At 47.6% G+C, this 27,066-nt stretch overlaps 2 protein-coding genes and 1 long non-coding RNA gene across 3 annotated transcripts in view; 1 reads left to right on the forward strand and 2 right to left on the reverse strand.

The window, feature by feature from the left end:
- nphp1 (nephronophthisis 1) overlaps positions 1-5,440 on the reverse strand; it is a 174,563-nt gene extending 169,123 nt beyond the window's left edge. The window contains exon 1 of the mRNA XM_072500064.1: positions 5,311-5,440. The gene's annotated coding sequence lies outside the window, so the exon portion shown is untranslated. The remainder of the gene's footprint in view (positions 1-5,310) is intronic.
- LOC140411067 (uncharacterized) overlaps positions 1-25,865 on the forward strand; it is a 32,844-nt gene extending 6,979 nt beyond the window's left edge. Inside the window, exon 2 of the long non-coding RNA XR_011940798.1 lies at positions 25,536-25,865. This is a non-coding gene — a long non-coding RNA (uncharacterized lncRNA). The remainder of the gene's footprint in view (positions 1-25,535) is intronic.
- LOC140411065 (mitoregulin) lies at positions 11,500-25,830 on the reverse strand. The gene is made up of 2 exons (XM_072500067.1): positions 25,620-25,830; positions 11,500-13,175 (listed from the first exon to the last, which is right to left on the reverse strand). The coding sequence occupies exon 1, from the start codon at positions 25,828-25,830 to the stop codon at positions 25,660-25,662; it is 171 nt and encodes a 56-aa protein (XP_072356168.1). The 3' UTR covers positions 11,500-13,175; positions 25,620-25,659.
- Positions 25,866-27,066: the final 1,201 nt, after the last annotated feature.

A 27,066-nucleotide genomic window follows, 5' to 3' on the forward strand; every position in this document is an offset into this window, starting at 1 on the left:
GGAAACCCTCCTGCACACACTGTACAAAAAACGACCCATCTAATGTACTCGAACTATATCTTTTCCAGTCAATATTTGGGAAGTTAAAGTCTCCCATAATAACTACCCTGTTACTTTCGCTCTTATCCAGGATCATCCTCGCCATCCTTTCCTCTACATCCCTAGAACTATTTGGAGGCCTATAGAAAACTCCCAACAGGGTGACCTCTCCTTTCCTGTTTCTAACCTCAGTCCATACTACCTCGGAAGATGAGTCCCCATCTAGCATCCTCTCCGCCACCGTAATACTGCTCTTGACTAGCAGCGCCACACCTCCCCCTCTTTTGCCTCCTTCTCTGAGCTTACTAAAACACCTAAACCCCGGAACCTGCAACATCCATTCCTGTCCCTGCTCTATCCATGTCTCCGAAATGGCCACAACATCGAAGTCCCAGGTACCAACCCATGCTGCCAGTTCCCCTACCTTATTTCGTATACTCCTGGCATTGAAGTAGACACACTTCAAACCACCTACCTGAACACTGGCCCCCTCCTGCGACGTCAAATCTGTGCTCCTGACCTCTATACTCTCATTCTCCCGTACCCTAAAACTACAATCCAGGTTCCCATGCCCCTGCTGCATTCGTTTAAACCCGCCCAAAGAGCACTAACAAATCTCCCCCCCAGGATATTTGTGCCCCGCAGGTTCAGATGTAGACCATCCTGTCTGTAGAGGTGCCACCTTCCCCAGAAAGAGCCCCAGTTATCCAGAAATCAGAATCCCTCCCGCCTGCACCATCCCTGTCGCCACGTGTTTAATTGCTCTCTCTCCCTATTCCTCATCTCACTATCACGTGGCACGGGCAACAACCCAGAGATAACAACTCTGTTTGTTCTAGTTCTGAGCTTCCATCCTAGTTCCCTGAAAGCCTGCCTGACATCTTGTCCCCTTTCCTACCTATGTCGTTAGTGCCAATGTGGACCACGGCTTGGGGCTGCTCCCCCTCCCCCTTAAGGACCCGGAAAACACGATCCGAGACATCACGTACCCTTGCACCTGGGAGGCAACATAAGTTAGTTACTTGTTCTTTGTTTTGTTGTAATATTTCCATTCTTGTGTTTTGTGGTCATTTGTTAAACTCCTAAACCTTAATAAACATACTTTAAAAATAAATTGCAGACGACACAAAAATTGGAAGAAAGTCTTAAATAACTGGACGATACAGAAGGACTGGTTAGATGGGCAGAAGAGTGGCAAATGGAATTTAACCCTGATAAGTATGAGGTAATGCATTTTGGGAGGACTAACAAGGCAAGGCACCCTAGGAAGTGGAGTATGCATGCCCATAGATCCCTGAAGATAGCAAGACAGGTAGGTCAGAAGACATATGGGAGATTTGCCTTTTTTAGCCAAGGCATAGACTATAAGAGCAGGCAAGTTACAATGGAGCACTGGTTAGGCCACAGTTAGAGTACGGTGCGCAGTGCTGGTCACACCACAGGAAGGAGGGGATTGCACTGGAAAGGGTGCAGAGGAGATTCACTCGGATGTTGCATGAGCTGGAGCGTTTCAGCTGTCCTGAGAGACTGGATAGGCTGGCATTGTTTTCCTTGCAGCAGAGAATGGCCTCTGATTGAGGTGTATAAAATTATGAGGGGCATAGATAGGGTGAATAGGAAGAACTTTTCTCCTTAGCAGAGTGGTCAATAACCAGGGGACAGAGGGGCAGGAGTTTTATAGGAGATGTTGAGGAAAAATGTTTTCACCCAGAGTGTGGTTGGAATCTGGAACTCATTGCCTGAAAGAGTGGTGGAGGTGGGAACCCTCACAACATTTAAGAAGTATTTAGATGAGCACTTAAAATGCCATAGCATACAAGGCTACGAACCAAGTGCTGGAAAATGGGATTAGAGTAAATAGGTGCTTGATGGCTAATGGGGCGAAGGGCCTTTTTCGATGCTGTAGACTGGGAACAGCTTCTTGTTTGAAAATCTACAGCAGAGCAGTGGGGGGGGGGGGCATTAAAAAGGGAACTGGGGAGAGTACAGTCCCAACATGTTCCCTTTGAGGTGAAGTGTGGGAGCAACAAGCTCAGAGAACCCTGGATGTCTTTGGATTTTCTGGACTGGATGAGAAAGAACAGAGACTTCTCGCAGGTACAAAGGGAGCAAATCAGCAGAGGTCTTAGTGGAGTATGGAAAGTGCAGGGGGAACTTAAAGCAATTAGGAGAGCAAAGAGGGGACATGAAAAAGGCAGAGGGAAAACTTGATTGAGGTGTATAAGATTATGAGGGGCATGGACATGGTGGATAGAAAGCAGCTGTTCCCCTGAGTTGAAGGGTCAGTAACAAAGGTATATAATTTTAAGGAGATGAGCAGGAGGTTTAGCAGGGGTCTGAGGAAAATTATTCTCACCCAGAGGCCTCAGTCTCACTGGCACAGAACACTGCATTCATATTCAGTCCAGAAGCTGTCTGGCATAATCCGAAGAAACAGATGATCCCTCATTGCACTCAGTCACACCAGGGTTTTGGCAACCACAAGATGTGGTTCAGGGGAATAACCTGACACTGTATGAGAGCTGCATGGCAATAAGAATGATTGGAAACCAGATCCTGACGAATGCGGACGGCTCGCTCAGCTTCCCCATTCGCCTGCGAGTGAAGAGGGGAGCTGGTGGCATGAGAGATCTGCATTATCAAGTGAACTCCCCCCAATTTTTTATTTTTATTTAGAGTAACCAATTAATTTTTTTCCAATGAAGGGGAAATTTAGTGCGGCCAATCCTCCTAGCATGCACATCTTTGGGTTGTGGGGGCGAAACCCACGCAAACACGGGGAGAATGTGCAGACTCCACACAGACAGTGACCCAGGACTGGGATTGAACCTGGGACCTCGGCGCCGTGAGGCAGCAGTGCTAACCACTGTGCCACCATGCTGCCTGTGAACTCCCAAAAATGATTGTTCGTAAATCGAGGCCTATTATCTCAAATAATTTCATCCAGGAGCACATGAGTATAAAAGATGGTTGGCAGCACCTTCATGATGAGCTCCAGTGTGGTTGTGTGAAGCCTGATTACCTCGAACCATCGAGAATATCAATCAATGATAAGTGGTAAGTTGCATTCGTGCGAAGCAAGTGCCAGGCAATGACCATCTCCTACAAGAGAAGATCTAACCACCGCCCCTTGACATTCAATGGCATTACCATCACTGAATGCCCTACAATCAACATCCTAGGGGTTACCATTCATCAGAAACTGAACTGGACTAGCCACATTAATACTGTGGCTACCAGGGCAGGTCAAAGGCTAGGAATCCTGTGGCGAGTAACTCACCTCCTGACCTCACAAAGCTTGTCCACCATCTACAAGGCACAAGTCAGGAGTGTGATGGAATACTCTCCACTTACCTGGATAAACATCGCGCGACAATCACCAGGCAGGAATATGTTCCCTTCCAGTCGGGGAACACTTCAGCAGTCAAGGGCATTCAGCCTCAGATCTCCGGGTACGTGTTCTCCAAGGCAGCCTTCAGGACGCGCGACAAGCAGAATCGCCGAGCAGAAACTTATAGCCAAGTTCCGCACACGCGAGTGCGGCCTCAACTGGGACCTGGGATTCATGTCGCATTACATTCATCCCCCACCATCCGGCCTGGGCTTGCAAAATCCTACCAACTGTCCTGGCTTGAGACAGTTCACACCTCTTTAACCTGGGGTTACTCCTATCTCTGGATCTGTAAAGACTTAATTACCTGCAAATGCTCACATTCTAAGCATTGTTTTACATCTTTGAATTTGTCTGTATACATGTTTCTGGAACATACCTCTTCATTCACCCGAGGAAGGAGCAGTGCTCCGAAAGCTAGTGTTTGAAACAAACCTGTTGGACATTAACCTAATGTTGTATGATTTCTTACTATACCTGGATAAGTGCAGCTCCTACAACACTCAAAAAAAACTCAACACCATCCTGGACAAAGCAACCAGCCTGATTGCTCCCCCTTCCACAAACATTCAATCCTTCCATCGTGAGGTGTTTTGATTTGTCATTCCCACGGAGGTCCAGATCTCAGGAGAAGCCCCAGTCACTACCAACGTTTACATGGGGAATTGCAGCAACTGCCACCTTTTAAATGGAGATACAGATTCGGCTGCATCAAGTCTTCCAGCTAGAAGTGGCAGAGAGTCAGTCACATGCCCTGCACATAGAATTGACGTGAGGCGCCATCCAGGGGGGTGTTTTTGGCACCAAAGCAGGGAGCAAAGTTGCTTTGATTTTGCAGCTCCTGGCAAGCAAGACCAGTGAAGTCTGAAGATCAATGTTTTTGTTTAAAAAGTAAGAGGCAGCCAGAGATTCAAATAGGGAATTTACCGATTGGAGAGCGTCTCACAACAGAATCTTCCGGAGAGAGCGGCTCAGGAGAGTCCTGGGCAGGACAGAGCAGTGGTAGCATTAAGAGCTCCAGGACCCCTGGTTAACGACCCTGGAATAAGAACTTAACTCAGAACAAAGATATAAAAATGAATTATTTTGAGGTCCGGTTTTGTCAATTGTGACAATGCAAACAAGGAGGCAAAGCCCATGTGTGTTATATGTAGGGAAGTACTGGCAATTGAGAGAAGTTTCAGAATTTGAAAAAAAACTCCTCAGGGGCTGTTTAGCACAGGGCTAAAGAGCTGGCTTTGAAAGCAGACTAAGGCAAGCCAGCAGCACGGTTCAATTCCAGCCTCCCCGAACAGGCGCCGGAATGTGGCGACTAGGGGCTTTTCACAGTAACTTCATTTGAAGCCTACTTGTGACAATAAGCGATTGACATTTCAAAAATCCTTTTACGGTTGCGACCAGAGTCAGTTATTAACTTAAGAGCTGACTCCAAATTAAAAGACTACACTGCTGTACCTGACCTGTAATACCACATCAAAAAAAACTAAGGCGCATTAGGCTGTCAGCATTCTGGTGTAGCATCTCCTAGGAGTTTACAGTGCTGAGTAAAACATGCATTTCATTGCTATTGCCCTTTACAACAACCTACACGTGAGAGGCTGTATTTTCCGTTTTCATAAAGATGAAACAACAAAACTAGCTGAAGTCTGCACCTGATATGCGCATTGCCCTCTGCTCCTTTGAAGCAGATTCAAGTGAGACCATAAGGACAAAGCAGGGTCCCCTTTCACATTAAACGATAAGCGAACATGGCATGTGTCGCAAGGGTCAGCCGGCGTGTGTTGCCAGGATGGGCCGGTTGCCAAAAATGTGTCCTGGGGGAAAAAAAGTTTGTAAAACACTGGTGTACACCATCTACAAGATCTACTGCAGCAACTCACCAAGACAGCACCTTCCAAATCTGGGATGTTTACCACCTAGAAGAACACAGACAACAGTCACTTGAGACCACCATCACCTGTGAGTTCCCCTCCAAGACATGCATCATCCTCACTTGGAAATATAGCCCCATTTCTACACTGTTGCTGGGTCAAAATCCCGGAACTCTGAGCCCTGAGGGGTATTGTATAGCTACACCACCTGGACTGCAGCTCACCTGCACCTTCTAAAGGGAGACTTTGGGTTGGACAATAAATTCTAGTCTTGCCAGCAATGCTCATAGCTCATGAATGATTAAAAGACCTCTTGCATTTCCCTTAACCAGAGTTCCAAAAGGGGTATATCAGCAGATAATTAAAATTGCTTAGCATGTACTCACATACTTTCTAGCAGATTATTAACGAAGAATAAGATAATTTACCAATTAACCCTCCCTAGCCTAGCAAAAATAATACAAGTTCCAGTTTATAAAATACTGAGGCAACTGTAAAGCCACTCAGAAATTACATACAAAAGGAAAAACTGCCGATTCTGGAAATCGGGAATAAAAATAGAAAATGCTAGAAACCCCCAGATCTGTGGAGAGAATAATCATGTTTTTTTAAAAATATATATTTTATTCAAGATTTTTTGGCCAAACATAACAGTACGTAGTGTTTCTTTTAAACAACAATAAAGCAATATAAATAACAGTGGCCAGTTTTAAACAAATAAATAAATAATATATGAACAGAAACAAAAACCAAACTAAATGGCAACTGCCTGGTCAAAAATAAATACTCTCCAAAGATACAATCCAACAGTCCAATATACATTACCTAAAACAAGTGCCTATACATATACAATAACATCCCTAAGAGCCCGCCCGATTCCTCCCGCCCCCCCCCCCCCCCCCCGGGTTGCTGCTGTTGTCTTCTTTTCCATTCCCTCTATCCTTCTGTGAGGTATTCGACGAACGGTTTCCACCGCCTGGTGAACCCTTGAGCCGAACCCCTTAGTACGAACTTAATCCGTTCTAACTTTATAAACCCTGCCATGTCGTTTATCCAGGTCTCCACACCCGGGGGTTTGGCTTCCTTCCACATTAACAATATCCTGCGCCGGGCTACTAGGGACGCAAAGGCCAAAACATCAGCCTCTCTCGCCTCCTGCACTCCCGGCTCTTCTGCAACCCCAAATATAGCCAACCCCCAGCTTGGTTCGACCTGGACCCCCACCACCTTCGAAAGCACCTTTGCCACCCCCACCCAAAACCCCTGTAGTGCCGGGCATGACCAGAACATGTGGGTGTGGTTCGCTGGGCTTCTCGAGCATCTATCCTCTACCCCAAAAAATTTACTGAGCCGTGCTCCAGTCATATGCGCCCTGTGTAACACCTTAAATTGTATCAGGCTTAGCCTGGCACACGAGGACGATGAGTTTACCCTACGTAGGGCATCAGCCCACAGCCCCTCCTCAATCTCCTCCCCCAGCTCTTCCCATTTCCCTTTCAGCTCATCTACCATGATCTCCCCCTCGTCCCTCATTTCCCTATATATGTCCGACACCTTACCATCCCCCACCCATGTCTCTGAGATCACTCTATCCTGCACCTCCTGCATCGGGAGCTGCGGGAATTCCCTCACCTGTTGCCTCGCAAAAGCCCTCAGTTGCATATACCAAAATGCATTCCCTTGGGGCAACCCATATTTTTCCGTCAGCGCTCCCAGACTTGCAAACGTCCCATCTACGATCAGATCTCTCAATTGTACTACCCCTGCTCTTTGCCATGCTCCAAATCCCCCATCCATTCTCCCCGGAACAAACCTATGGTTATTTCTTATCGGGGACCGCACCGAGGCTCCAGTCTTTCCCCTATGCCGTCTCCACTGCCCCCAAATTTTCAATGTAGCCACCACCACCGGGCTTGTGGTGTATTTCTTCGGTGAGAACAGCAACGGCGCCGTCACCATAGCTTGTAGGCGAGTCCCACTGCAGGACGCCCTCTCCAATCTCTTCCACGCCGCTCTCTCCTCTTCTCCCACCCACTTACACACCATTGAAACATTGGCGGCCCAGTAGTACTCACTTAGGCTCGGTAGTGCCAGCCCCCCCGTCCCTACTACGCTGCAAAAATCCCCTCCTCACTCTCGGGGTCTTCCCGGCCCACACAACTCATAATACTCTTCTCGATTCTTTTGAAAAAAAGCCTTCGTGACCACCACCGGGAGGCACTGAAACACAAAAAGGAATCTCAGGAGGACCACCATTTTAACCGCCTGCACCCTCCCTGCCAGTGACAGGGACACCATGTCCCATCTCTTAAAGTCCTCCTCCATCTGTTCCACCAACCGCGTTAAATTAAGCCTATGTAATGTACCCCAATTCTTGGCTATCTGGATCCCCAAGTACCGAAAGTCCCTTGTTACCTTCCTCAACGGTAAATCCTCTATTTCTCTGCTCTGCTCCCCTGGATGCACCACAAACAACTCACTTTTCCCCATGTTCAATTTATACCCTGAAAAATCCCCAAACTCCCCAAGTATCCGCATTATCTCTGGCATCCCCTCCGCCGGGTCCGCCACATATAGCAACAAATCATCCGCATACAGGGATACCCGGTGTTCTTCTCCTCCCCCGAGTACTCCCCTCCACTTCCTGGAACCCCTCAATGCTATGGCCAGGGGCTCAATCGCCAGTGCAAACAATAACGGGGACAGAGGACATCCCTGCCTCGTCCCTCTATGGAGCCGAAAATAATCAGACCCCCGTCCATTCGTGACCACGCTCACCATCGGGGCCCTATACAGCAACTGTACCCATCTGATATACCCATCTCCAAAGCCAAATCTCCTCAGCACCTCCCACAAATAATCCCACTCCACTCTATCAAATGCTTTCTCGGCATCCATCGCCACCACTACCTCCGCTTCCCCCTCTGGTGGGGGCATCATCATTATCCCTAGCAGCCTCCGTATATTTGTATTCAGCTGTCTCCCCTTCACAAACCCAGTTTGGTCCTCATGAACCACCCCTGGGACACAATCCTCTATCCTCGTTGCCATTACCTTGGCCAGAATCTTAGCGTCCACATTCAGGAGGGAAATAGGCCTATAGGACCCGCATTGCAGCGGGTCTTTTTCCTTCTTTAGGAGGAGCGATATCGTTGCCTCTGACATAGTCGGGGGCAGCTGCCCCCTTTCCCTCGTCTCATTAAAGGTTCTCATCAGTAGCGGGGCCAGCAAGTCCATATATTTCCTATAGAATTCAACTGGGAATCCGTCTGGTCCCGGGGCCTTCCCCGCCTGCATGCTCCCAATCCCTTTCACTACTTCCTCCGTCTCAATCTGTGCTCCCAGTCCCGCCCTCTCCTGCTCCTCCACCTTAGGAAATTCCAGCTGATCCAGAAAGCACATCATTCTCTCCTTCCCATCCGGGGGCTGAGCTTCATATAATCTTTCATAAAATGCCTTGAACACTCCATTCACTCTCTCCGCTCCCCGCTCCATCTCTCCCTCCTCATCTCTCACCCCCCCTATCTCCCTCGCTGCTCCCCTTTTCCTCAGTTGGTGGGCCAGCAACCTGCTCGCCTTCTCCCCATATTCGTACTGTACACCCTGTGCCTTCCTCCATTGTGCCTCTGCATTACCCGTAGTCAACAAGTCAAATTCTACATGTAGCCTTTGCCTTTCCCTGTACAGTCCCTCCTCCGGTGCCTCCGCATATTGTCTGTCCACCCTCAGCAGTTCTTTCAACAACCGCTCCCTTTCCCTACCCTCCTGCTTTCCTTTATGTGCCCTGATAGATGTCAGCTCCCCTCTAACCACTGCCTTCAGCGCCTCCCAGACCACTCCCACCTGAACCTCCCCATTATCATTGAGTTCCAAGTACCTTTCAATACACCCCCTCACCCTTAAACACCCCCCCTCATCTGCCAATAATCCCATGTCCATTCTCCAGGGTGGACGCTGTTCTTTTTCCTCCCCTATCTCCAGGTCCACCCAATGTGGAGCGTGATCCAAAATAGCTCTCACCGTGTACTCCGTCCCCGTCACCTTCGGGATCAGTGCCCTTCCCAAAACAAAAAAGTCTATCCGTGAATAAACTTTGTGGACATAGGAGAAAACGAAAACTCCTTACTCCTAGGTCTACTAAATCTCCAGGGGTCTATTCCTCCCATCTGCTCCATAAAGCACCCTAGCTGCAGCCGGCCTCCTTCCGGTCCTGGACCTCGATCTGTCCAGCCCTGGGTCCAGCACCGTATTAAAATCTCCACCCATTACCAACTTCCCCACCTCTAGGTCCGGGATACGTCCTAACATACGCCTCATAAAGTTGGCATCATCCCAGTTCGGGGCATATACGTTCACTAAGACCTCTCCTGCAGCATAACCACATCTGCCTTAAGTTTCTTTAGGTGTGCGAGTACCCGTGCCCTCTTTATCGGCCCGTTCAGCCCTCTCACATTCCACATGATCAGCCGGGTTGGGGGGCTCTTTACCCCCCCCCCCTCCACCCTTGTCGACTAGCCATCTCCTTTTTCAATCCAGCTCCTCACCCGGTTCCCACGTAGCCGTATCTACCCCCAACGGCGCCCTCCCGCCCCAACCACCCCACCCCATACCAGCTCCCCCTTCTCCCCAGCAGCAGCAACCCAGTTAACCACCCCCCCCCCCCCCGCTAGATCCCTCACTAGCGTAATTGCACCTCCCATGTTGCTCCCAGAAGTCAGCAAACTCTGGCCGACCTCGGCTTCCCCCCGTGACCTCGGCTCCCACTGTGCGAGGCCCCCTCCTTCCTGCTTCCCTGTTCCCGCCATGATTACCATAGCGCGGGAACAAAGCCCGTGCTTCCCATTTGGCCCCGCCCCCAATGGCCGGCGCCCCCAGCTCCTCCTCCTCCCTCGCCCCCTCCCCCACGACATGGGGAAGAGAGAAAAGTTACAGGGTCGCAGGATTAACAACTTGGGAAATCATCTCTTCCCCTTTTCCCCCTCTTCACCCCACATATTCGCCCCACCACTTTGTCCCAAACGTTCTTTTTCTAGCCCGCTTATTCCAGTTTCTCCTCGACAATAAATGTCCACGCCTCTTCTGCCGTTTCAAAGTAGTGGTGTTTACCTTGATGTGTGACCCACAGTCTTGCCGGCTGCAACATTCCAAATTTAACCTTCCTTTTGTGCAGCACCGCCTTGGCCCGATTAAAGCTTGCCCTCCTTCTCGCCACCTCCGCACTCCAATCTTGATATACGCGGATCACCGCGTTCTCCCACCTACTGCCCCGAGTTTTCTTTGCCCATCTGAGGACCATCTCTCTGTCCTTATATCGGAGAAATCTCACCACTATGGCTAGAGGAATTTCTCCAGCCCTCGGTCTTCGCGCCATAACTCGATCGGCTCCCTCCACCTCCAACGGGCCCGTCGGGGCCTCCGATCCCATTCACGAGTGCAGCATCGTGCTCACATATGCCCCGACGTCCGCCCCTTCTGCACCTTCGGGAAGACCAAGAATCCTTAAATTCTTCCTCCTCGCATTATTCTCCAGCACCTCCAGCCTTTCCACACACCTTTGTGTTGTGCCTCGTGCATCTCTGTCTTCACCACCAGGCCCTGTATGTCGTCCTCATTCTCAGCAGCCTTTGCCTTCGCGACCCGAAGCTCCTGCTCCTGGGTCTTTTGCTCCTCCTTTAGCCCTTCAATCGCCTGTAATATCGGGGCCAACAGCTCCTTCTTCATTTCCTTTTTAAGTTCTTCCACGCAATGCCGCAGGAACTCTTGTTGGTCAGGGCCCCATATTAAACCGCCTCCTTCCGACGCCATCTTGCTTTGTGCCTGCCTTCCTGGCCGCCGCTCTAGAGGATCCACCGCAATCCGGCCACTTTCCTCTCCTTTTTCCATCCGTGTCCAGGGGGGGGGATTCCCTTCTGGTTTACCGCACAGTGTTTTTAGCCGTTAAAATTGCCGTTGGGGCTCCTATTAAGAGCCCAAAAGTCCTTTCCACCGGGAGCTGCCGAAACGTGCGACTTAGCTGGTCATTGCCACACCCGGAAGTGAGAATAATCATGTTAATGAACTCCTTTTCAAACCAGGCTTTGCTGACGACTGTACATCCAAAGTGTTTTCTTGCCCATTCAGTCCACAAATATTGGTTAAGCTGCTGTATTTCCAAAAAATAAATAAAGACATGTATGGAATAAATGAATTTGCAACATGTACAAATGATCAGCCTTTATTAAAACAGGTAACTGTGTTGCTAAAAGACAGGTGCCATTTCTTCACATTTCATGGTATTCCATGCAGTACGTTTGTGAAAAATCTAGTCCTGACAAATTTTGGTAATGAATTTACAACAGAAAAATTTCACACCAATCCATTGTTAATGATGCTGAAACAAGTATGCACTGACTTAAAAATGTATCAACAGGAACAACCAGGGCTATATGTGCTAACAGAACACAACAGAAAAGAAAATGAAATATTTTGGAACTTATCACAAATGTATGCTAAAATTCTTGGTTTGGCTGGAATTAGGACAGAAGTAATACACTATAGCAAGACAGTTCACTCCATCATGTCAGTGCTGGTTCTAGCTCCATATTAGAGGTTTCTCCTTCAATCTCATTTTACCGCTCCATCCCGGTGTCCTTTTCCTCTTTTTCAATTGTTCACCTAATTCCCTCAAATGTTGTGGTTGACTTAACTCTTAACCCCCGCTTTAAGCTCCAGGAACTAATTCTAAGTTTATGCTCCCCTTGTTACTAATATATTGCCAGGTTATAAACAGCTTATTTACCCTCGCAGTTCTTTAACAGTCAGTACCTTCCCAAATGTAAAGAAAGAGGCTTTCAAGAAATTAAATGAAATTAAATGAAAATCACTTATTGTCACAAGTAGGCTTCAAATGAAGTTACTGTGAAAAGCCCCTAGTCGCCACATTCCGGCGCCTGTTCGGGGAGGCTGGTACGGGAATTGAACCGTGCTGCTGGCCTGCCTTGGTCAGTTTTAAAAGCCAGCTCTATAGGTCTGTGCTAAACCAGTCTGTGAGTTTAGAGATCAGGGCAATCTAAAGTTTCTCCTGAGAGAGAAAAACAATTGAAAGAAAAAATGTTTTTCCCCTTCAAGCCATTCCAATGTTCATCCCTAAAAAGGGATAAAATACCACTCCTAGCCAAGCACTAGAGTGGTATTTATCCTAGGAGTTCCTTTCATTTATTTTCAACTAGAAACCAATTAGGATTAGGTTTTTTAAATAATCTCCTCTGTACTGATCAATTTTAATTGGTGAAAAGCAAGATTTTTTTAAAAAGAGAAATATATCTTGAAAGTCACTCAGAGGTAGGTATTTGCAGTTACTGGTACATACCCCTACAGCTGTCCCAAATAAGATGTTGAAATTACCCTTAAATTAATTAATATTTTGTACATTAAAAAATAAAACATAGGACAGTACGATAGCGCAGTGGCTCGCACTGCTGTCTCATGGCGCCGAGGTCCCAGGTTCGATCCCGGCTCGGAGTCACTGTCTGTGTGGAGTTTGCACATTCTCCCCGTGTCTGCGTGAGTTTCGCCCCCACAACCCACAGATGTGCTGGGTAGGTGGATTGGCCACGCTAAATTTCCCCTGAATTGGAAAAAAAAATTGGGTACTCCAAATGTATTTATTTTTTTAAATTAAAGATGAATTGCAGATCAGCTTCATGGCCGCATTCAAAGACATTCAAAGCAAATGTAGCTTTCTGTGTAAACATTTTGTGAATCGGAATTCAAGATAGAAGAGTCCCTTGCCGTCAGGCAGACGGTTACTGCTGCTTCAGAAACTGATTCTTTTGGTATCTTCACAGTCACTACTGGCAATCCAGGTTCTTACTTCGTATTATTGGCCCGTTTGCCTGGAAAAAGAACAGCAAGGGAGGAAAATCACAACTTAGCAATGTATTTTAAATTAAATGAAAGTCGCTATACTCTCCGAGGACCAAAGGCTGCTCTCCCCTTTTTGAGAGGGAGCTGACTGGTGATAATTTAACCTGAAGCACAGATGAAGGGGCAAGGTTGAGAAGGGGGGCCTTCATGGATAACCTCAGCCGGTACGGGAATTGAACCCACACGGTTGGCATCGCTCTGCATCACGAACCAGCCGTCCAGATAACGGAGCTAACCAACCCCCAAAATGCAAACATGCTCACTTCAGCATTATGAATTCTACTTGTCTAATAAAGAAATAAAGGTTATAGTTTTATATTTTTTGCCCACAAAGGATCTTAACTGAAATTGTTTCCATTCACTATTATTTTACAAGGCCTCGAAAATTCTACGTGAGCTTCTGCACTATGTCCACAAATTCATAGAATCCCGACAGTGCAGAAGGAAGCCTTTTGGCCCATCGAGTCTGCACCAACCCTGCGAAAGAGCACCCCAACTAAGCCCAATCCCCCGTAACCCCACTTAACCTTTTTTGGACACTAAAGGGGCAATTTAGCATGACCAATCCACCTAACCTGCACATCTTTGGACTGTCGGAGGAAACCCATGCAGTCACAGGGAGAAAGTGCAAACTCCACAGACAGTTACCAGAGGTCGGAATCGAACCCGGGTCCCTGGCTCTGTGGGGCAGCAGTGATAACCACTCTTCCACCGTGAGACATTAGTAAACAAGACACAGATTGGAACTGCAAGTTACCCGTCAGCCTTATTGATCAGGGAATGGTGCAAATGAAAAACAGAAATTAAATAAAGAACCAAAGAATAAATTAAAAATAATGGGGTGGAGGCTGGAGAGAGAATAAGCATAATTGGCACATTACCTAAAGTAACAAATCTGGTGGATTAATGAGTAACCATATCCATTCTGTGATTGATACCAATGTTCCCGCTAAGCTGTGTGACCATGCAGGAACCTGCAAGTCCCTGAGTAGGTAGTGCACAAGTTGGTCTTTTTAGGATACAATGCAGGTGCAACATGACAAAAAATGTTAGGGAGGCCGTTCAATGGAATGGAAGACACACTCCAAAAGAAAATTAGGGGGTTCTTTGATTGATACTAGTACGTAAAACTCTCCATATGGTCATCGAAAGTATCTCATTTAACACTCACTGAAATATTACTTTCAGCACAAAGTCATCTGCAATTAAGACTCTGGGTGAACAACAAATCCTTTTATGCTTGCTAGATAACATAAAATCTCCATTATGCTTCCCATCTCTGTAGCACAGTGGGTAGCACTGTTGCTTCACAGCTCTAGGGTCCCAGGTTTGATTCTCAGCTTGGATCACTGTGTGGAGTCTGCACGTTCTCCCTATGTCGCTGTGAGTTCCCTCCGGGTGCTCTGGTTTCCTCCCACAAGTCCCGAAAGAAGCGCTGTTAGGTGAATTGGATATTCTGAATTTTCCCTCAGTGTACCTGAACAGGCGCTGGAGTATGGCGACTAGTGGCTTTTCACAGTAACTTCATTGCAGTGTTAATGTAAGCCTACTTGTGACAATAAAGATTATTTTTTTTAAATCTCTTTGGCAAACTATTCATATTTACTACAAAGTTCAACAATTAAAATCGTTTTATTCGTGGATACATATATTTACAGATGATGGGTTTTTAAACACTTCCTTGGTGATCTTAGCAGAAAACAATAACTTTACATTGTAAGGCAAAGCTCTGATTTCTTGGGGAAATGATAGAAGGGGTATGATATCGTTGGGAATACGAAGACATGGCTCCAAGGTGACCAAAGATGGGAACTAAATATTGAGGGCTATTCAATTTTTAGGAAGGACAAGGAAAATGTGGTGGAGTCGCATTGTTGATTAAAGAATATATTGATACAATATTAATGAAAGATATTAGTACAGATGATGTGCAATTTGACTGAAGAAACACCAAGGGGCAAAAACATTCGAAGGGGTGGTATACAGACCACCAAACCTGGTGGTAATGTTGGGAATAGCGTTATCAGGATATCAGAAATCCATGTGATAAAGGAACATCTGTGATTATGGGTGACTGCAATCTGCATAGAGATTGGGTGAGTCAAATTAGTCATAGTACAATAGAGGAGGAATTTCTGGAGTGTTTAAGGGATAGTTTTGTGGACCAAAACGTTGAAGAACCTACAAGGGAACAGGCCATCTTGGACTGGGTGTTGTGCAATGAGAAAGGATTAGTTGGCCATCTAGTTGTGAGACCCTTGGGTATGAGTGATCATAATCTGATAGAATTCTTTATCAAGGTAGATAGTGAGGTAGTTGATTCTGAGACCAGGGTCTTCAACCTCAATAAAGGTAACTATGATGGTATGGGACATGAGCTGGCTATGGTGGACTGGGAAACATTACTGGAAAGAAGGACAGTAGACAGCCATTCAAGGAACAAATTGGTGAACTCCAAAAGTTGTATATTCCTATGTGACGCAAGAATAGAATGGGAACTGCGGCCAAACCATGGCTTACAAAAGTAATTAGAGATAGTATTAAATTCAAAGAAGAGACATAGCAAGACTCGTAAGAGAAAGCAATAGACCTGAGGATTGAGAACAGTTTAAAATTCAGCAAAGGCAGACCAAGGGATTAATTAAGAAGGAGAAAATACAATATGAAAGTAAGCTAGCGGGGAACATGAAAACTGACTGTAAAAGTTCCTATAGGTATGTAAAGAGATAAAGATTGATAAAAATGAATGTAGGCCCCTTACAGTCAGAAACGGGGGAATTCATAATGGGCAAAGAAATGGCTGAGGAACTAAATTCATACCTGGCTTCTGTCTTCACAAAGGAAGAGATGAATAATTTACCGGAAGTTCTGAGAAACATAGGTTTCAGTGAGGAGCTGAAGGAAATTAGTATTTGTAACAAAATAATTTGGGGGAAATTAATGGGATTGAAGGCGGATAAATCTCCAGGGCCTGATAATCTTGTCCCAGAGTACTTAAGGAAGTGGCCTAGAAACAGTAGATGGTAATTTTCCAAAATACTTTGGACTCTGGAATGGTTCCTACAGGTTGAAGGGTAGCTAATATAACCCTGTTATTCAAAAAGGGAGGTAGAGAGAAAACAGGGAACTATAGACCAGTGGGCTTAGCCTCGGTAGTAGGAAAATTGCGAGAGTCCATTATCAAGGATTTTATAGCACAGCATTTGGAAAGCAGTGGTATAATCAGACAAAGTCAGTACGGATTCACAAAAAGGAAATCATGCTTGAAAAATCTACTAGAATTGTTTGAAGATGTAACTACAGCTCTAGTAGAGTTGACCAGGAAGAACCAGTGGATGTTAATTTAGAAAGCTTTTGACAAGGTCTCACATAGCAGATTACTATGTAAAGTTAAAGCGCATGGGATTGCAAGTCATGCCTTGAGATGGGTAGAGAACTGGTTAGCAGACAGGAAGCAAAGAGTTGAAATAAATGGGTATTTTTCCGATTGGCAGGCAGTGACTAGTGAGGTACCTAAGGGATCTGTGTTAGGACCTCAACTGTTCACATTATGGACTTCCGGGTGCGGCGATGACCAGCTGAGTCGCACGTTTCGGCACCTCCCGTTGGAACGGACTTTTGGGCTCTTATTAGGAGCCCCAAAGGCAATTTTTGACGGCTAAAACCATTGTGCGGTGAAATAGAAGGGAATTCCCCCCGGATATATATGTAGAAAGGAGAGAGTAGTGGCTGGATTGCAGAGGATCCTCAGGAGCAGCGGCAAGGAAGGGAAGCACGAAGCAAGATGGCGGCGGAAGGAGGCCGTTCGGTATGGGGCCCGGAACAGCAAGAGTTCCTGCGGCGCTGTGTGGAGGAGCTGAAGAAGGAGGTGTTGACCCCGATGCTACAGGCGATTGAAGGGCTAAAGGAGGCACAGAAGACCCAGGAGTTGGAGCTTCGTGATGTGAAGGCAAAGGCTGCCGAGAATGAGGATGAAATACAGGGCCTGGTGAGTGAAGACAGAGACGCACGAAGCACTGCATAAAAGGTGTGCAAAGAGGCTGGAAGCCCTGGAGAATAACTCGAGGAGGAAGAACTTAAGAGTTTTGGGTCTTCCCGAAGGTGCAGAGGGGGCAGACATCGGGGCATATGTGAGCACATTGCTTCACTCGTTAATGGGACCGGAGGCCCCGACGGGTCCCTTGGAAGTGGAGGGAGCATATCGAGTCCTTGCGCGAAGACCAAAGGCAGGAGAAATACCTCGAGCCATAGTGGTGAGGTTTCACCGCTATAAGGACAGGGAGATGGTCCTGAGATGGGCGAAAAAGACACGGAGCTGCAGGTGGGAGAATGCGGTGATCCGCCTGTACCAGGATTGGAGTGCAGAGGTGGCGAGAAGGAGGGCGAGTTTCAATCGGGCCAAGGCGGTGCTACATAGAAAGAAAGTTCAATTTGGAATGCTGCAGCCAGCGAGACTGTGGGTTACACACCAAGGGAAAAATCACTACTTCGAGACGGCAGAAGAGGCGTGGACATTTATTGTAGAGGAGAAGTTGGACTAGACTGGAGAGAGAAAGAGTTTCTGTAATAAAGTAGTGGGGGGATTGTATGGGACGGGGAAGGGGGGGGAAATTTTCTCTATTCCCCTCGTGTGGGGGGGGGTATGGTGAACTGTGGGCGCCGGTGGGGAAGGAGAGGGGGAAGGAGAGAGGGAGCTGCGCCATTAGGGGCGGGGCAGAGTGGGAAACACAGGCTTTGTTCCCGCGCTATGGTAATTGCGGCGGGAAAGGGAGCGCAGGAAGGAGTGGGGCCTTACACAATGGGGGGCCAAGGATAAACGGGGGAAGCAGAGGTCAGCCAGAGGTTTGCTGACTTCTGGGAGCAACATGGGGGGGGGGGCAATTACACTAGAAAGGGATCTAGCGGGGGGGGGGGGGTTAACTGGGGTTGCTGCTGCTAAGGGAAAGGGGGAGCTGTTATGGGGTTGGGTGGTGGTCGGGACGGGAGGACACGTCGGGGGGACAAACGGGAGCGTGGGAACCGGGTGAGGAGCTGGTCTAAAAAGGGGATGGCTAGTCGACATGTGGGGTGGGGGGGGGGGGTTAAAGAGCCCCCCGACCCGGTTGATCACGTGGATGTGAGAGGGCTGAATGGGCCGATTAAGAGGGCAAGGGTACTCGCGCACCTAAAGAAATTAAAGGCAGATGTGGTCATGCTACAGGAGACGCACCTGAAACTGGCGGATCAGGTCAGATTACGTAGAAGGATGGGTGGGACTGGTATTTCATTCGAGCTTGGATGCGAAAAATAGAGGGGTGGCTATATTAGTGGGGAAACGGGTAGTGTTTGAGGCGAGGACCATAGTAGCGGACAGTGGGGTAGATACGTGATGGGTGAGTGGCAGATTACAAGGGGAAGCGGTGGTTCTGGGTGAACGTATATGCCCCGAACTGGGATGATGCAAACTTCATGAAAGGTCTATGCATGGGGCGTATCCCGGACCTGGAGGCGGGAAAGTTGGTAATGGGGGGAGATTTCAACACAGTGCAGGATCCAGGGCTGGACCGGTCCAGGTCTAGGACCGGGAGGAGGCCGGCAGCGGCCAAGTGCCTTAAGGACTTCATGGAGCAGATGGGAGGAGTAGACCCCTGGAGATTCACTAGACCCAGGAGTAGGGAGTTTTCCTTCTTCTCTCATGTCCACAAGGTGTATTCTCGATAGACTTCTTTGTCTGGGAAGGGCACTGATCCCGAAGGTGACGGGGACGGAGTATTCGGCCATAGCCATCTCGGACCATGCCCCACATTGGGTAGATCTGGTAGTAGGAGAGGAAAAGGAAGTGCACCCACTCTGGAGATTAGATATGGGACTGTTGGCGGATGAGGGTGTGAGTGTAAGGGTGAGGGGATGTATCGAAAGGTACCTGGAGATTAACGATGATGGAGAGGTTCAGGTGGGAGTGGTCTGGGAGGCACTGAAGGCGGTGGTCAGAGGGGGAACTGATTTCCATAAAGGCCCATAAGGGGGAAAACAAGAGAGTAAAGAGAGGGAGCGATTGTTGAGAGAAATTTTGAGGGTGGATAGGCAGTATGCAGAGGCTCCGGATGAGGGACTGTACAGGGAAAGACGAGGTTGCATACCGAATTTGACTTGCTGACCACGGGCAGGGCAGAGGCACAATGGAGGAAGGCACAGGGAGTACAGTATGAGTACGGAGAGAAGGCGAGCCGGTTACTGGCCAACAATTGAGGAAGAGAGGGGCGGCGAGGGAGATAGGTGGGGTGAGGGACGAGGAGGGTGAGATGGAACGGGGAGCAGAGAGGGTGAACGGGGTGTTTAAGGCATTTTATGAGAGGCGCTGTATAAGGCTCAACCCCCGGAAGGGAAGGAGGGAATGATGCACTTCCTGGATCAGCTGGAATTCCCGAAGGTGGAGGAGCAGGAGAGGACAGGATTGGGAGCACAGATTGAGGTGGAGGAGGGTGGTAAAAGGTATGGGAGCAAGCAGGCAGGGAAGGCCCGGGACCAGATGGGTTCCCGAGGTAGAATTTTATAGGAAATACATGGACCTACTAGCCCCGCTTCTGACGAGAACCTTTAACGAGGCAGGGAAAAGGGGACGTTGCCCCAGACGATGTCGGAGGCGACGACATCGTTGCTCCTGAAGAGGGACAAAGTACCCGCTGCAGTTCGGGGGGTGTACTTACAGGCCTATCTCCCGTCTGAATGTAGATGCCAAGCTCTTGGCAAGGTGATGGCGACGAGGATAGAGGATTATGTCCCAGGGGTGGTTCACGAGATCAAAACTGGGTTTGTTAAGGGGAGACAGTTGAACACTAATATACGGAGGCTGCTAGGTGTGATGATGATGTCCCCGCCGGAGGGAGAGGCGGAGATAGTGGTGGCGACGGACGCTGAGAAAGCATTTGATAGAGTGTGAGTGGGATTACCCGTGGGAATCTGTTGAGGAGATTTGGATTTGGAGAGGGGTTTATTGGGTGGGTTCTGCTTTTATATAGGGTCCCGGTGGCAAGTGTGGTCACAAACAGGCAGAGATCTGACTACTTCCGTCCAAATAGAGGGACAAGACAGGGGTTCGTCCCCTGTCCCCGATACAGTTTGCGTTGGCAATTGAGCCACTGGCCATAGCGCTGAGGGGCTCTAGAAAGTGGAGGGGAGTACTAGGGGAAAAGAGCACCAGGTGTCCATTATAAGCGGATGATTTGTTGTTGTATGTCGCGGACCCAGTGGAGGGGATGTCCGAGACTAATGCAGACACTCAGGGAGTTTCTGGAATTTTCGGGATATAAACTGAATATGGGGAAGAGTGAGCTGTTTGTGATGCACCCTGGGGAACAGAGCAGGGGAATAGATGATTTGCCGCTGAGGAGAGTAACAAGGGATTTTCGGTACCTAGGGATCCAGATAGCCAGGAACTGGGGAACCATTGCATAAGCTTGAGAATTTAGGAAGATTGGTGGAGCAGATGGAGAGGATTTAGGAGATGGGACATGGTGCCCCTGTCACTGGCGGGTAGGGTGCAGGCGGTCAAAATGGTGGTCCTTCCGCGATTTTTGTTTTGTGTCCCAGTGCCTCCCTGTGATGATTACCAAGGCTGTTTTTCAAAAAAGTGGATAAGAGCGTTATGAGCTTTGTGTGGGCTGGGAAGACCCCAAGAGTGAAGAGCGGGTTTCTGCAGCGTAGCAGGGATAGGGGGGGGACTGGCACTGCCGAGCTTAAGTGACTATTATTGGGCCGCCAATATATCAATGGTATGCAAGTGGATGGGGGAATGGGATGGGAGCGGCGTGGAAAAGACTAGAGATGGCGTCCTGTAGGGGAACCTGCCTGCAAGCATTAGCGACGGCGCCTTTACCGTTCTCCCTGAAAAAGTACACCACAAGTCCAGTGGTGGTGGCAACAACTGAAATTCTGGGGCAGTGGAGACGGCATAAGGGAGTGACGGGTGCCTCGGGGAGGTCCCGATAAGGAACAACCATAGGTTTGTCCAGGGAAGATAGATGGAGGATTTAAAGTCTGGCAGAGAGCAAGGGATTGTGCAATTGAGGGATTTGTTCCTAGACGGGACGTTTGCAAGTCTGGGAGCACTGACGGAAAAATATGGGTTGCCACCGGTGAATGCATTTCGGTATATGCAACTGAGGGCGTTTGCGGAGGCAACAGGTGAGGGAATTTCCGCAGCTCCCGGCGCAAGAGATTCAGGACAGGGTGATTTTGGGGGCATGGGTGGGGGATGGTAGGGTGTCAGATGTATACAGGGAAATGAGAGACGAGGGGGAGATCATGGTGGATGAGCTGAAGGGAAAATGGGAAGAGGAACTGGGGAAGAGATCGAGGAGGGGGGCTGTTGGGCAGATGCCCTAAGTAGGGTAAACTCTTCGTCCTCATGCGCCAGGCTCAGCCTGATACAATTCAAGGTTCTACATAGGGCGCATATGACTGAAGAAAGGTTAAGTAGATTTTTTTGGAGTGGAGTGGAGGACAGGTGCGGGAGATGCGCGGGAAGCCAGCGAACCACACCCACATGTTTTGGTCATGCCCGGCACTACAGGGGTTCTGAGTGGGGGTGGCAAATGGTGTTTTCGAAGGTGGTGGGGTCTGGGTCAAGCCAGGCTGGGGTTGGCTATATTCGGGGGTAGCAGAAGAGCCGGGAGTGCAGGAGGCGAGAGAGGCTGATGTTTTGGCCTTTGCGTCCCTAGTAGCCCGGCGAAGGATATTGCTTATGTGGAAGGAAGCTAAGCCCCGGGCGTGGAGGCCTGGATAACTACGTGGCGGGGGGGGGGGGGGGGGGGGGGGGGGGGGGGGGGAGGGAGAGGCCCTCAGGGGTTTCCTATAGTTGTTTGTATATTAGCTATTTATACTGGCGTGTGGGCTCTCATTGTTTTGGAGAGTTATTATTTTGTTGTTGGCAGTTGCCGTTCAGTTAATATATTATTTATTTGTTAAAAAACGGTCCATTATTATTTATATTGTTTTAAAGTTGTAAAAAGGGGAAAATCCTGTACTGTTCTTGTTTGACCGAAAAAATTTGAATAAAATATATATATTTTTTTAAACTGTTCACATTATATATTAATGAGATAGACGAGGGACAGATTATCTCCAAATTTGTAGATGATACAAAGATGGGTAGGCGGGTGAGTTGTGAGGAGGATACAGAGATGTTTCAGCGAGATTTGGACAGGCTGAGTGTGTGAGCATATGCAGTGCAGATGCAGTATAATGTGGATAAATGTGAGGTTAACGCTTCGGTAGCAAAAAATAGGAAGGCAGATTATTATTTGAATAGATGTAAATTGAGAGAGACGGATACTCAGGGATACCTTGCTATACTCGTGCATCAGTCACTGAAAGTAAGCACGCAGGTACAGCAGGCAGTAAAGAAGGCAAATGGTATGTTGGCCTTCATAGCAAGAGGATTTAATTATAGGAATAGAGATGTTTTACTGCAATTGTAGGGCATTTGTATTACTGCAATTGTTTAGGGCATTGGTGAGGCCACACCTGGAGTATTGTGTGTAGTTTTGGTATCCTTATCGGAGGAAGGATGTTCTTGCTATGGAGGGAGTGCAGCGAAGGTTTATCAGGCTGATTCCTGGGATGGCAGGACTGTCATATGAGGAAAGGTGAAGTTGGTTAGGATTATATTCGTTGGTGTTTAAAAGTGTGAGAGGGGATCGCATAGAAACTTATAAAATTTTAACAGGATTAGACCGGGTAGATTTAGAAAGAATGATCCCCATGGTGGGGGAGTCCAGAACTAGGGGTCACAGTTTGAGGATAAGGGTAAAGGGATAAGGACTGAGGCAAAGAGAAATTTCTTCGCCCCGAGAGTGGTGAATCTGTGGAAGTCACTACCACAGAAAGTAGTTGGGGCCAAAACATTGTGTAATTTCAAGAAGGAATTCGGGATATCGGGCGGAAGGTGGAATCGGGTATTGAACTTGATGATCAGCCATGAATGGCAGAGCTGGCTCGAAAGGCCGAATGTCCTCCTCCTGCTTCTATTTTCTACGTATCTATGAATGTAGTTTTTGTTGTGATTCATTCAGGCAGGTATATGTGGAGGCATGTTCCATTCAACATATCCATAGTCAGAAACAGGCTCCTTACATCTCTAGTCTAAATGCTGATGAAATGTAATTATTGGGGATAGACAGGAATGTGGTTGAAGTTATAATCAGATCAGCCATGATCTTATTGATAATAATCTTTATTGTCACAAGTAGGCTTACATTAACACTACAATGAAGTTACTGTGAAAAGTCCCTAACACTGCAATGAAGTTACTGTCAAAAGCCCCTAGTTGCCATACTCTGGCGTCTGTTCGGGTACACAAAGGGAGAATTCAGAATGTCCAAATTACCTAACACAAGGGACTTGTGGGGGGATACCGGAGCACCCAGAGGAAACCCACGCAGACAAGGGAGAACGTGCAAACTCCGCACAGTGACCCAAGCCGGGAATCGAACCTGGGACCCTGGAGCTGTGAAGCAACAGTGCTAACCACTGCTACCGTGCCACCTGATGGTGAATGGCGCTTCTAATTCATAAGTTTGTCAGAAATAAACTGTGATGTTGGTAACAGCTTGCAAAATAATAATGAAGTATACGTGAAGGAAAAAAATGTATTACATATATTTTTTAAATTCTGCCCTTAGCATATGGGTGACAGTCAAAGCAACATTTTGTCCATCTCTGTTGCCGTAAGGCCATTGAGAGCAAACCATTGAGTAGGGATGGAGTATCATGTAGAGGTGGTATTGGGTGTGACAGCTCTACTTCCCTGAGCGTAAAAAGGATTGGTGAACTGGTTGGGTCTTTTTACAACAATGTCAGATTTCTAGTGCTTGCCCACAAATACAGGGTATTATCCAAGGCACTTAACAATTAATTTTGAGGTGCAACAACTCAGTACAAAGGCAAATGTGATAGCCAATTTGAGCACGTTCCATAAACAGCAAATAAATCTGTTCTTGGTTCTTGAGGAAGTAATGTTGTGTGAAACCTGGAGAACTCGCTTCAAACCACACCCACCCACCCTGCCCATTTCACCCTCAGACAATCTTTACACCGCCAGTGTCTTGTTTTAAGATCACATCCAAAAGATTACACCTTTAACAAGAGCTCATTCCTTCAGTCAATCAGTGTCTATCTGGATTAGGCGCTCGACCCCATAGAGGGCTCAAAATCACAAACCTTTGGCTCTCCATAGATTTCTAGAATCCCTACAGTGCAGAAGGCGGCCATTTGGCTCATCGTGTCTGCATTGACCTCTGAAAGAGCACCCTACCCACTCCCCCACCCTATCCCCATAACCCCACCTAACCCGCACATCTTTGGACTGTGGGAGGAAATCAGAGCACCTGGAGGAAACCCACACAAACGTGGGGAGAAAATGAAAAACGCCACACAGACAGTAACGCAAGGGTGCAATTGAATCCAGGTCCGTGGCGCTGAGAGGCACCAGTGCTAACCATTTTGCCACTAGACAGAAATAGACAGAGGGACAGACAGGAATGTTTACTTTCTAGTTCTCTGCACCCTGTCAGGTTGACCAGCTCTGGTGTATTTAGAATAAAATGTATATTAAGTATGCACAAAATCGCTGCTAAGTCATAGTCTCAGCCTAAGGGGTAGCAAATTTAAAACAGAAATTAGGAGAAATTACTTCTCCCAAAGGGCCGTGCATCTGTGGAATTCGCTACCCCAGAATGTGGTGGATGCTGGGACAGTGAGTAAATTTAAGGAGGAGTTAGACAGATTTTTAATTAGTCATGGGTTGAAGGGTTACGGAGAACAAACAGGACGGTGGAGTTGAGGCTACGATGAGATCAGCCATGATCATATTGAACCGTGGAGCAGGCTAGAGAGGCTAAATTGCCTACTCCTGCCTCTAGCTCTAAGAAATAAATATACAGTCTAATTCCACCTTCCAGCTCTAGCCCTGTAAGTAAAAGCACCTCAAGTACAAATCTGGTGTCTTGATTAAAATGGAGATCCGGGGTTATGGGGCAAAGGCAGGAGAATGGGGATGTGGAACATATCAGCCATGATCGAATGGCAGAGCAGACTCGATGGGCCAAATGGCCTAAATCTGCTCCTATATTTTATGGTCTAAATGCGAAGTTGCTCCAGCAACATTGCATTCACTAAACAATTATTACATAGCAATATAGATTCCATTACATTAGAATCACCGTGACAATATTAACGTGTCAAGGGGGAGACCTGAATGTAGCTGCAGAACAGTTTAGCAAGCAGTAAGTCTAACTATTAAGGAAGTTAATATTCTTATAAGATCACATAGCCTATATTTGTAATTACAGGTGTCTGAGGGGCCTGCAGACAGATGTAAAATCCCAAGTCATCTGCTCAGATGACAGTGAGAGGAGGAGTCCGCTGATCCTTACCACCTTCTGCGGACTGACGTGCCCTTCACTGCCCCTCAACTTAGGACAAGTCCAGTTTCTTCTGCGTCTCCACCAGTTTCGACTGCAGCCGCCTCTTCCTCCAATCCAGGAACCTCCTCCTCAGAATGTTTGCCTGCCAGCCGATAATCACTCCTGAAGTGAAGGACAGAACGACTGCTAATTGCAGCGTCCTCTCGGACACTTCAGCCATGTTCACCCCGCTGGGGGCGGAGGCAGGAAGCACCAGCCCCACCGCGCGTGCGCCGTCCGGGCCACGTTCCATCTGATCAGCTGAGAGGAGGAAGTATCAAAAGCAACGTTACTTTGTGCCTTACTGAGGGCGCAACAACTCGCTACCCGAATGTAACAAAACATTCCCAAAGCAGCGATTGCGGTGTACGCTGCAGATATATTTATGGTGTGTCTTTTTTCTTCTATGAATTCATTCCCGGAGGGTTTGATCATGTGACACTCTGATCATATGACACTCATCTTTTCTAAAGTTTGGGTGCCCTGTACTTTTTCAGTCTGAATTACTTGCTCGTTAACTGTTGACTGGGTAGCAACTGCCTTGTTAAAGACCGATGCAAAATTATTCATTTAATGACTAAACAATGTGCTGTGTCTTCCTTTTTTATTCTAATTAGCTCTACTCCCACCATTATGCTATTTACATAATATAATAATAATTGCTAATTGTCACAAGTAGACTTCAATGAAGTTACTGTGAAAGCCCGTAGTCACCACATTCCAGCACCTGTTCAGGAAGGCCGATACAGGAATTGAACCCACACTGCTGCCTTGTTCTGCATTACAAGCCAGCTATTTAGCCCACTGTGCTATTTAGCCTACTGTGCTCCACTGACATGTGTCTGGAAGACCGAGATTCCCTTTTGTGTTGGCTGCCAGTCTATTCAGACTCCTTGCTTCTCTTATTTACTTTTTCACCACCCCTTTGAACCTTCTATATTTTGACTGGTTCTCAATTGTATTTTCTATCTGATACCAGCCCTAAACAAACTTGTTTAGGATTTCAATTTCACCTTGTGCAAAGTTTAGAGATGTGCGAGGCAGGTTTTTTTACACAGAGGATGCTGGGTGCCTGGAACGCGCTGCCAGGTGAAGTTGTGGAAGCAGATACATTAAAGGTGTTCAAAAGGCATCTCGACAAATACATGGATAGGATGGGTATAGAGGGATACAGCACTAGAAAGTGCTGAAGGTTTTGGCCAAGGGTGGTAATATGACTGGTACAGTCTTCGAGGGCCGAAGGACCTGTTCCTGTGCTAAATTGTTCTTTCAGTATTCCTTTGCCTTGGATTGTCATGGGCATTCAAGCTTCCACACAATCTCTCAGGTATCCAGTCATGCCAACATAACACGACTGCGTCACAGGTTGCATTAAGATGTCACCAAACTTTTGAATTACCTTGGATGACTGGTTTCT

Source organism: Scyliorhinus torazame, chromosome 4 (genome assembly GCF_047496885.1).
Source record: "Scyliorhinus torazame isolate Kashiwa2021f chromosome 4, sScyTor2.1, whole genome shotgun sequence".
Lineage (NCBI taxonomy): Eukaryota > Metazoa > Chordata > Chondrichthyes > Carcharhiniformes > Scyliorhinidae > Scyliorhinus > Scyliorhinus torazame.